General features: G+C 34.9%; 2 protein-coding genes and 2 pseudogenes across 2 annotated transcripts; 1 reads left to right on the top strand and 3 right to left on the bottom strand.

Moving 5' to 3' along the window:
- Positions 1 to 896, bottom strand: LOC146164822 (zinc finger BED domain-containing protein 5-like; annotated as a pseudogene).
- Positions 897 to 1,204: 308 nt separating this feature from the next.
- Positions 1,205 to 1,874, bottom strand: LOC146164821 (zinc finger BED domain-containing protein 5-like; annotated as a pseudogene).
- A 2,108-nt stretch (positions 1,875 to 3,982) lies between these two features.
- Positions 3,983 to 6,618, bottom strand: LOC146164820 (V-type proton ATPase subunit e 2-like). The gene is made up of 2 exons (XM_083381985.1): positions 6,539 to 6,618; positions 3,983 to 4,625 (listed from the first exon to the last, which is right to left on the bottom strand). The coding sequence occupies exon 2, from the start codon at positions 4,598 to 4,600 to the stop codon at positions 4,361 to 4,363; it is 240 nt and encodes a 79-aa protein (XP_083238111.1). The 5' UTR covers positions 4,601 to 4,625; positions 6,539 to 6,618; the 3' UTR covers positions 3,983 to 4,360.
- Positions 6,619 to 7,194: 576 nt separating this feature from the next.
- Positions 7,195 to 10,340, top strand: LOC146164819 (non-structural maintenance of chromosomes element 3 homolog). Its single transcript, XM_083382483.1, has 7 exons — positions 7,195 to 7,332; positions 8,086 to 8,172; positions 8,341 to 8,498; positions 8,721 to 8,797; positions 8,860 to 8,962; positions 9,253 to 9,367; positions 9,657 to 10,340. Exons 1-7 carry the CDS (start codon positions 7,291 to 7,293, stop codon positions 9,738 to 9,740), a joined length of 666 nt encoding a protein of 221 aa, XP_083238609.1. The 5' UTR covers positions 7,195 to 7,290; the 3' UTR covers positions 9,741 to 10,340.
- Positions 10,341 to 10,629: the final 289 nt, after the last annotated feature.

Genomic DNA, 10,629 nt, shown 5'->3' with positions numbered 1-10,629 from the left:
TTAATGTGATAGGTGCAACTGTTTCTTTTGCACAAGCTTGTCTATCCGGGGCACAACATTAGTCACAGCACATCGAAAATCGTTTTTAGGCTCAGTTAGACGATTCCGGCTCTTCGACTTAATGGCCATTAAGGCCGAGAACCCTTACTCACACTCCCATGTCGAGGGGAAAACTAATAGCTGAGGAACAGCATTTCGGGCCAATGTTGGGTAAGTGGAACTTATGGATAACCAGAAATTTATAGAAGAGCATTCCTTCTGCTTTGCTTTTGCTGTTTCGTCAACCTGAATATCAATTATCTCTTCTTGTTCTTTGGAGCATAATGGTTGGAGGTTGTAGTAAGACGTAATAAGATGTTGAAAAATGAAATGTTGAAAATGAAATAAAGAGTTATTCGAAACGTTCAAAATGATACCTACTTCTGTATGGGCTTTGATATTCTTATTACGTCTTCTTGTTCTCCTGTTCCTACGGGTAGAACAACTGGATTGGTGCAGAATGGATTGACAGCGTAGGTGCAACTTTCAAAATCTGGAAAATAATGCACCAATTCCGTTTTGAGCAACTTAAGGTGGTCAGCAATTTCTTGAGATAATTTGTCACTGGGGTCAACTGAAAGAGTGCTAAGCTGTTTAAACATTCCGTATTGTTTATTTTCCACGTTTTTAGTCCATATATCAAGTTTGCAAATAAATGCTTTCAGTTTTGTAATAAAAACTGTTATATTGCTGTTCGGTCCTTGGAACGAAAGATTTACAAAGTTTAGGGCCTGAAAAATGTCCGACATGTAGGCCAGCTGTAAAATAAACTCTTCGTTCTCTAAATCATATTTAAAGTCGTGTTTTTTCTTTTTGAAAAAGGTCAGTAATTCATGCCTAAGTTCAAAGACCCTCATTGTCACATTCCCGCGGAAAAGCCAGCGAACCTCTGTGTGAAAGAGAAGACACTTATGATCAGAACCGACATCTTCACAGAGCCCTGCAAATAGCCGAGTATTTAGAGCTGATGTTTTTATAAAATTCACAATCTTAATTATTTTGTTCAAGCATGACATTAAATCAGAAGGAAGCACTTTGGCGCAAAGTGCAAATCTATGGATAAAACAGTGGACAAAGGTAGCTTTTGGTGATACATCTTTCACATATGCTTGAAATCCTGACTTTCTTCCAAGCATTGCTGGAGTACCATCCGTCGTGCATCCAACTAACATTTTCCAATCCAGGTCATTCTCCTTGAAAAAATTGTCCAAAACGTTGAATACATCTTTCCTTTTGTTGTAGTAGCCAGCTCCTGACTCAACATTAACTCCGTTTTTACCGTGTCATTTTGGATAAAGCGGACATAAACTAGCAGTTGGCTACACTTGGAGACATCTGTTGACTCATCGAGTTGAATGGAAAATCCAAACTTTGAGTCTTTTGCTCCAGCAATCACTTGTTCAGCAATGTCAACAGACATATCTTGAATACGTCGTTTTACAGTCGTTAGAAAGGGACACGCTGTTCAGTTTGTCCGCTGCCTCTTCTCCGATCAGGTTCTTGACTAGGATTTTTGCTGCTGGTAAAACCAGGGACTCAGCGATTGTATAAGCTTTCATATTCTGAGCTACCAGAAGAGACACTTCATATGACGATTTTACTATCCCTACTTTCTTTTGATGAAACTGGCCTGTCTTGTCTAGGCGTTGTCTTTTCGTGTTCACCCCAAGTCGCTCAAAATAACTCTGATCTCGGTTCTTTTTTTCTGCATGATTTGAGTCAAGGTGCCGTTTTAACAAACTTGGCTTCATGGCCGCATTAGAAAGGGTTTTCATGCAAACCACACACTGTGGCAAACACTCTCCTGCATGTTCGATTGCAATGAACCCATACTTGATGTATTTCTGGATTTTATTCGTTTCGACATGCTTAAAATATATCCTGCTTACTATACTGATCTATTAACCTGTTATAGCTCCAGTTACTAATGAGCTCATCTCATCAGTTGCTTAGTTTTGTTTGTTAGGATCAACTATGACGCAATAATGCCAACGTGAAATTGTTCTACAGTTAACTTATTGTTATATTGTCGTGTATTTATAGTAGTTTTAGCTACTGCAAAGAATGGCAAATTGTAGATTAAATACAATAAAATAACGCCAAAATCTTCGCGTACCACTTAAAAAGCTCTTGCGTACCACTAGTGGTACGCGTACCACAGTTTGAGAACCACTGCACTAAACTAAACTAACGTAAGTTAAACGTGTTTGCGGCATGCTTTGAGTTGAATTGTGCATTGTGACGTCATAGTTGTGCATTGTGCTAATGAGAATTCCGTATTACAACTTGCTGTTGCTGCGCTGCCAGCCTGTCACTACTGTGGGCTGTACGGTCACGGTTTTAAAACTGTTCGTGATTACTTCACTCAAATAAAGTGATAGCGTTGCAGTACTAAACAACGTGTTATTTTGTGTTTATTTGTGTATATTTTTAAGGGGACCGTGAGCACCTTAAAATATTGCTGCTGGACCGTTGCAATTTTTTTTTAAGTTTGAGAACCACTGGATTAGGGCATAATATGTAATTATTGTTTTAAATGTATTTGTACATCATGTCTAATGTTAGTCTAAATTCTAAACACACCTAGCGGCGCATTAGTAAGTATTGTACAAATAACATTTAAAGAACTTCATTGCACTTAGATGTTTCATCTGGAAAGATAGCAGCTTTAAACCAATGATAGTATCATTGTTCAAACAATCGTTTATTTATGTAGCGGTAGTCAATGAGTGGTTATTACTGCTTTCAATTCGAGATAATCGTGGACCGTGGCAAAGTCTTTGAAGGTAACTAATCAATAACTAATCCATAAAAGATCGACAACCATAGTTGCTGAGTTGTTAGCTAGTTGTTTTAAATAAAATTACTAATTGTTCAGGTAAATGGAGTTGTCCGACACGTGAGATTTTATACCGATGTGCATAGAATGGTCAAATCATGGATGAATCCCTAAATTTTGTATCAAATCCTCAACGATACCAGCCTAGTGTCGAGCAAAAACTTATGTTTCGGGTGTTGATTCTTATCTGATACAACCGGAAATCTCTAAGTATTACTATTTAAATAGACGGCGTAATTTAAAAGGTTTACATATTTTTGCTTAATCACTTCACCCTTAAGTTTGGGGATAAATTTACCCTGGGTTTGATAAATTGTTCATTATGTCGCTGTCTAATTTTTTTCTCTGTCTCTATCTACCTAACGGGGCGTGGGTATTTAGGAAATATTTCTTAGCTGTGTAAGCCATTACACTATTTGTACACTTTATTTTGTTACGCGTTGATACCTTTGTTATGTACCTAACCTTCAAAGTGAACGAATTATATTTTCCTTACCTCCAGCAGAAACACATAAGATATGGTCTGCCAACAAAGGAAATCTCTAGATTTTTTTTAATTGTGGAAATAATTCGAGCCAAAAAATATAGAGGAAATCCAACCTTCCTCTTTACACTATATAATTGGACATCAGACTATCATTCAGCTCGATTTAATAAACTTTCCGGTCTATTTTGTTGCAAAATACAATTAATGACACATTCAAGCTAATAATAGAAATGTAGTTGTTAAGTTCGAGATGTGCAGTCCACTTATATCCTTTTGGATTCAAAATTTTCGGTTTCAATAATTGTAAATTATGCACACATGTGGCCCCATTTTCTCTTGTCACTCTAGATTAGTATCTTATGTCATTCAATTTGTTCAGCCTAATTAAAGCATTCTGAAAGTTTTTAAGGTCTTTATTTATGTAAAATCTCAAGGATTAGGCATTACGATAAATCTATTCACATTTCGCTTTAATCCTTGATTTTTTATCTCTATTTACCCTACTTAAACGTTTGAACAAAATTCATATGTTTGTGTTATATCCATCCAACCCCAATTTAATAATTATTTAAGCCCTATGTTTTACACTATGACAAAACAAAAATAAACACTTTGGCTAGGACAGGTTGATCAAAGCTGTGACTAATAGCAGAAATACAGTAAATAGCAATAAAAATGTAACATCAGCTACATTAAAGACAACATTTGTATTTGCAGAACATAAATCACATCAAAATAAATGTGTTGAGAATAAAATAATCGGCCTATGCAACAGCCAACAAAACAAAAAACCCACCACAGTTAACCACAACGTTCAACTCTATTTTACCCAAATTGTGGGCATATAATCTTTTTGCGCAACTTGATTAATTTTTATAGGATCTGTACAACTTAAACAAAGGAAACAAAATAAAGTGATAAAATTGGTGGGCTCCAAGCTCGTAGAAGCGCATTTGTATTGCACAGGAAAACTGGTTGATCAAAAAGTCAAAGAGTTAATCCCAGACCCACATCATCATGTAGATCATGCCATTGGTCAGTTGAGGGCCGATGAGGGGGTTTATTTGTGAGCAGTAGGTGATAAACCAATGGAGCCAGCAGCACACAGCGGTGGTAACGATCATTGTCTGGTAGACACCCTTGTAGTAACCTTTTGGCACAAGCCATGGCCCGATTGCTCCAACACCAAGCCAAAATCCACTGATGATAGCAAAGACAACCCACGTACTCAACATTTTTAGGTGATTGATGGAAGAATTTCTAAAATCAATAATACAACAGATTAAAATCTTTGGTTTAATTAATTAATAAATCAAAGTTGGTTTGCAAGTCAAAAAACACTCATTTAACGTTAGTTTCCAAATTAACACTAAGGTAAAGATCAGGGTTTTGGTTTTGCTCTCGCCTGCTCGCCAATGCGAGTGAAATACGCAAAAGTCAGTTGTTCTTGGCCAGCCTATTGGACTAAATTTGCAAAAAATTGTGTGAAACGTCGCAGATTAAAGGCTTATGATTGCATGAATCTGTAATAATACACACATCGCATTTAGAGAATTAAACTAACATTTCGATTTTTGGCCAAAAAGTCCTACACATTCAATAGTCTGGTAAACAATCAAGGCTATGTGTTTTAGTGGACAGAAATTGCAGTTGGTGGACCTTCCCCAATTGGGGAGAGTAAATTTTAATTAAAGGTCAACCCTGAAGATTTTAAAAAACAAATGACACTCTGATGAACATGCAATAACTTTAATAAACTAAACATTGCAACAAGAAAATTTACAGAAAGAAAGTCTCTAAATTTAGGTACTACTGGACTGTGAGAAAGATTCAATGGGTTCATGTAAAATGTTTAAATTAATTGACCAATAATATAAATTGTAGTTTATAACGCAAGTAGTTTGTATAATTTGCGTATCAAATGGTATTGCAGCAGGTCTTTTTTGGTCTTTAAAATTAAGGAAACATTCATTATATCAAGAAAGAAAAATGGCTCCTTAGAAGTGAAAAGTTTTGACCACCACTGCTACCAGATTGTAAAGTTTAGAAATAAATCCCCCAAACAGTTCCACTAGCAATCTGCCGTCCTTAGACGTGACAATAAAAGAACATTCATAGAAAATGCTGCTAAATGCATTCAACTGCCAAAAGTCAATCAAACATGCAAAACATTAGTCGTGTACTGGTTTTGGGTAGTCAATCATTTCACAGCTAATATGGCCTTACTTTCCAACCTGACGCTGGTCTAGAATCCTACTAGTTTTGAGCCAGTAACAAAACGAGTTTCATTAAAATTGCAATAAAGAAACAAATATGGAAGAATAAATATATAACAATAATACTTGACTTAAAAAATTTAGTGTCACAGAGCACAGTCATATTTATTATGGAAGAAGCCAGTTACTCAAAATAGGTGCAAGAGTAAAAGTTCAACTAACGATGCAGGACAAAAGAAAGATCCGGCCAAATAGCCTTTATGAGAGTTCAGTGAAAAACAAAGTAATTTAAATCCATTTTTGAAAAAAAAATATTCAAACTATGCAAAACTCGGAAAATTAAATCTAACACTACCAGTGTTGTAATAAATTAAGTGAATGACTTAACTTAAGTCACTGTTTTCAAATGACTTAACTTCGTTTTGGTAAAATCACTTCGCCTTGACTAAAGTCTTTAAGACAAATGCCTTGACTTGAACTTGAGTAGAATGATTAGGGCTAAAATTAAATGTTTTCATTCAACATTTTATTAAAAAATTGAGTTATTTATCTAAAGTTTTGTACGAAAACGATTAGGTTACTGCATGTTGTTGCTTTGTTTATTTTTAGTTTCATTATTATAGAAGTGGTTTGACTTGGAGTCTGGAGATGACCTGCTCTAATAATGACCTGACAGTTGATGACCAGAACTTTTTGAAAAGACTTGACTTGAACGAAAGGTATTTTTACAAATGACTTGTTTACAACACTCAATACTACCACTACCCAAACGCTAACCCACACCCTAAACCAACTTAATCAATAATTACGTGTTAGCCTAAGCGAAAAAGAGCGATCCGGTCAAATAGCCACTTCCATTTATTTTTACCCGAAATTCGTTACCTTGTTAAACATGATTTTTTTTAACAATTGTAAGGCACACAATTACTTTCTACGTTTTAGATTAAAGATACTTACAGATCTAAGATAATCCAAAAAACTCTAAAATAATGCAGAAAAAATTTGTTAACAGCAAATTTTGTCAGCGTATCTAGAAGAAAAACATCACAAAATTAATTTTACATTATAATAAATCCAAAACAACAGAACTATCACGATTATTATTTATAAAATACAAAGCTGTAAAGTATACCGGTATAGTTAAACTAAAATCAGTTAAGATAATAGGATCACAAACTTACGAAATATATTCAAAATCACAAAAAACTTTAATTAAATATTGGTCATAAGTAACACTTTACGGCTTTGGATTGCAATTAAAAGTAACCGTTTTATTCACAACGACTAGTGCAATTGTCATGTGACAAAAATTAATTATTTTATTATTTACCGTAAATAAAATATCATGCCTTTTCTGTTTCGTTTTGGTTTCTAAAAAGTTAGTTGAGAAAAACAAACACTAGGCAAAATTTTATTAAAGATCCTATACCAAAATCGGATTTATTTAGAAAAATTATAATAGTATTTCAGGTAAATTACTTTTCACGCAAAGCTAGTGTTTTCTCTAAATTATTATATAGACAAATTATTAAAATGCAAGTTTGATATCTTAGCACAAACTAGTCTTTTTTAGCAAAATCTAATTACGCATAATAAATATTTTAACTGATTTTAGCCGAGGTACATAAACATGATGGGGTATTACCCTTTATGATTACATTACGCGCGATTTGTGATAATATAACTTACTGATCAAAATTTTCACTACAATGTCTTCTCAATCCCTTCCAAGCAGCGAAATAACTCGTAAGGTGCGTATGTTCTCTTTTGAGCAATTATGATATAGTTGATATGAAACAATATAATCTGTGTAAGAAATTTTGGGTGGACTAGAAAAATAAGTAAAATCCCCAAACCTGAAGCATTCCTAATACAATTTTAAAACTCCAATAAGCAAGAAACATTGATACAGATGAGTATTTATCCTTGAGCTCAACCTATCATTTTAGTGGACTTAAAGGCCATTAATTTCAAGTAATAGTTTTATGCCGTCAGTCAGCCAGTTGCATTTCATGGCACTTTATCTTCTATGTGCAGTGCCAAAATGAGATCTTCTATGTGCAGCGCCAAATTTGAGATGTGCAGGTATGCAATCATTTTTAATTGCACGCCTGAGGTTGAGAATACTGCCACAATTTAACCTAATTGCGAAATTTAGGTACTAATTTAAATGATGCGCACACAAATTGCTTTATTAAATCCTATGTGTACACCGGCCACACCCAGTCTGCATTTTGTGGCGGGTGCACCCCGAGATTTTATGAAAGCAATTTGTGTGCACACTTTAATTAGCAATTTGCACACCTAAATTCTATAAAAAGGTTGAGTTGTGCTAAATTCCTGAACTTCAGGTGTGTATAAAACCCTGATTGCACATCTCCACCCTGTTAAATCTGGCACTGCAAACCAGAAACCTTGGTGTGAAGTGCGATATAATGCAGACTAATGCCACAAAATTCAGTAAACAAAGCATGATCAAAACCATTAAACTAAAATTTGTGTAGGCAAATGATGTGATCCACTTGATTCTTGTTTGGGAGCAAAGAAAAATCCCAATTAAGCGAGCTGATATAAACAAATATGTTATGAAGGTGAGTACACTTAAAAGTAATTTGTATTTGTTGTAACTTATGGTTGTTGACAAAAAATAAAAAAGCACATTACATATTTTGGTTATGCATATTTTTTATATATATTTTTAATATTCTAATTAGCCAAAGTTGTGAAACAGTAGAAATACTTTTACCTGTACAAACCAGGATCACCGATCTTCGTATGCCGAAGTTATGAAACACGTTGAAAAAAACCTTAGCTCTGTCTTTGGCCTCAAGCTGGTAGAAATTGGCGAGGGAGCGAAAAAAGCGTTTATTCTTGTTTCCGAACTTGATCACACAGACACAATGCATCTCATGCAGTGGTTTGTAAAATTTTTGTTTCAAAATTATTTTGCATTTTTTAATTGTTAATAAATGTTTTTTTGGAATCTAAGAGCTTTTTGGGTATTCCGTGATACATTATATAACAACTGGTACAAAATTAAAACACCAATTGAAATGTTTGATATGTGATATATATATATAAGTGTCACGGTGGCTCTATTGTTTTTTGTTTGGCATTTTATTTATTTGTATTCTCACAGGAGAGGAAATGCAAAGCGGGGATTGTTGATGACAATTTTGACACTTATATTTATGTCTGGAGGATCACTTGGTGATGGTAATTTTAGCCATATTGCCCCAACTGTATACATATCATTTAATATATGTCAACTTTGACAGGGCTTCTTTGGAATGCATTAAAGAACCTTGGAATTTTAAAGGACAAGCCACACCCTGTTTTTGGCGATGCCAAAAAACTTATTACTGAATTTTCAAGACAGATGTAAGTAGTACTGATAAAAGAAATGGTGGACTTATGGGTCAGTTCGGATTTATGGAGTCCACAAGTGTAACTGTATTTTTGGCATATTTTACGTATGTAAATGCAAAAATGTATGTGCTTTGCACCAATCTTGATTAATCGCGCAATTAGTTGGAATCCAGAGAAAACCATTTACATTTTCATCAATCGTATCACTTTATCTTGGACTTTGTTTACAGTTACACCCTTATCTGTTGGCATCTAATGACATGTTCTTAAACTAAGACACAAAAATCTAAATATTTGTTTAGGTATATTGAAGCATCCAAAGTTCCAAACTGTGACCCGCCCCAGTTTGAATATAGTTGGGGTCTGAGAACACCACATGAGATCAGCAGAAGACAGATACTTGAGTTCGTAACAAAGGTATACTTATTGTCAAACAAAACAAACACACCCAATGATCGCTACAATTCAGTTAATTTTTTCACGGTTTAGCATAATGATTACCTTATTATTATTTTATTAGCTGAATTAGCATCACTATAAAGGTCTAGTGTTGAACAATATAAGATGTTAAAAATAAACCAAAAAATTAAAACTCCAACATTCTAAACGTTTACATAATGTTACCTACGTTTACTCGTGCATGTCCGTAACATTTTAATGCAGTTTTATATATGAATTTTACATCTCAGTCTTTTGTTGTCTTAAGTTGTACGGCAAGTCGGACATCACTGTTTGGAAGTCTCAGTATCGTGATGTTTTGGACGTGGAACGCGTCGAAGAAGGATCGTGAAAGAACCTAAACAAAAAACTTCAAGACCTTTGTCACAACTGAACATCGCGCGTGCAATCTTAACTACACCGCAATCAAATGCTGGGAGTTTGGCGGATTCGAAATTAAACTTCAACCTGTAGAATTTTATCAAAAACTTATACCTTTATTAGTGACGTGCGGACTTAAGTGCGCTTAGATCACTGATTTTACATGACTTCACTTCGAGTGTTTTCGTGAAATCACTTTTATTGAAATTTCATCTTCCACCCCAATTTCTTCTGTTTAAACAGTTTGATCGCTGTTCGTTATATCTTATGTTTCTGTTGTTTTCGAACCAAACTATCGTATGCAGGGTCGCCATGACAATGACTTGGACTGCTACTTTACTTCGCAAATGAATTGACTTGGACTTAGGCTCCTTAAAAATGACTTGTTTGAAACGCTCCATTTTCTCCTTCACTTCCATGAGTCACCCAGCTTTACTTGGTTATAACTGGTTAAGTCACCAATGTTGTGGCAATTCAGCGATTTTCCTTTCTTTATTTTTATTGTCTTTGTTTTTAGGCGTGTTCAGAAACGGAAAGTTGCTGTTTAAGCTGCGTGGTTTAAGAGTTGTTTAACCGCAAATACAGTTGTTCGTTACACAATACGTCTCCCTAATCGGCATAAATATTACCCCTTTCGTTCTGTAGTGTACGCTCAGGTCAGGGCCGATCAGCAAGTGGCTAACCCAGGGATGTCCAACCTGCGGCCCGTCTGAAATTTTTGTGCGGCCCGCTAGTTATTTTCACACCCAAGTAGTATTTTAAACGTTCAATATTAGCCCAATTAAAATGCACCAGTCAGCTTTTAGGGGCGCACTAATAGTATAGTATGGGCAAAAAATATATATATATAAGTCTAATGG

The sequence above is a fragment of the Ascidiella aspersa genome, chromosome 2 (genome assembly GCF_963924565.1).
Source record: "Ascidiella aspersa chromosome 2, kaAscAspe10.2, whole genome shotgun sequence".
NCBI classification, from domain to species: Eukaryota; Metazoa; Chordata; class Ascidiacea; order Phlebobranchia; family Ascidiidae; genus Ascidiella; species Ascidiella aspersa.
Note: the sequence above shows the minus strand (reverse complement) of the source record. Positions and strands in the feature narration are given on the sequence as shown.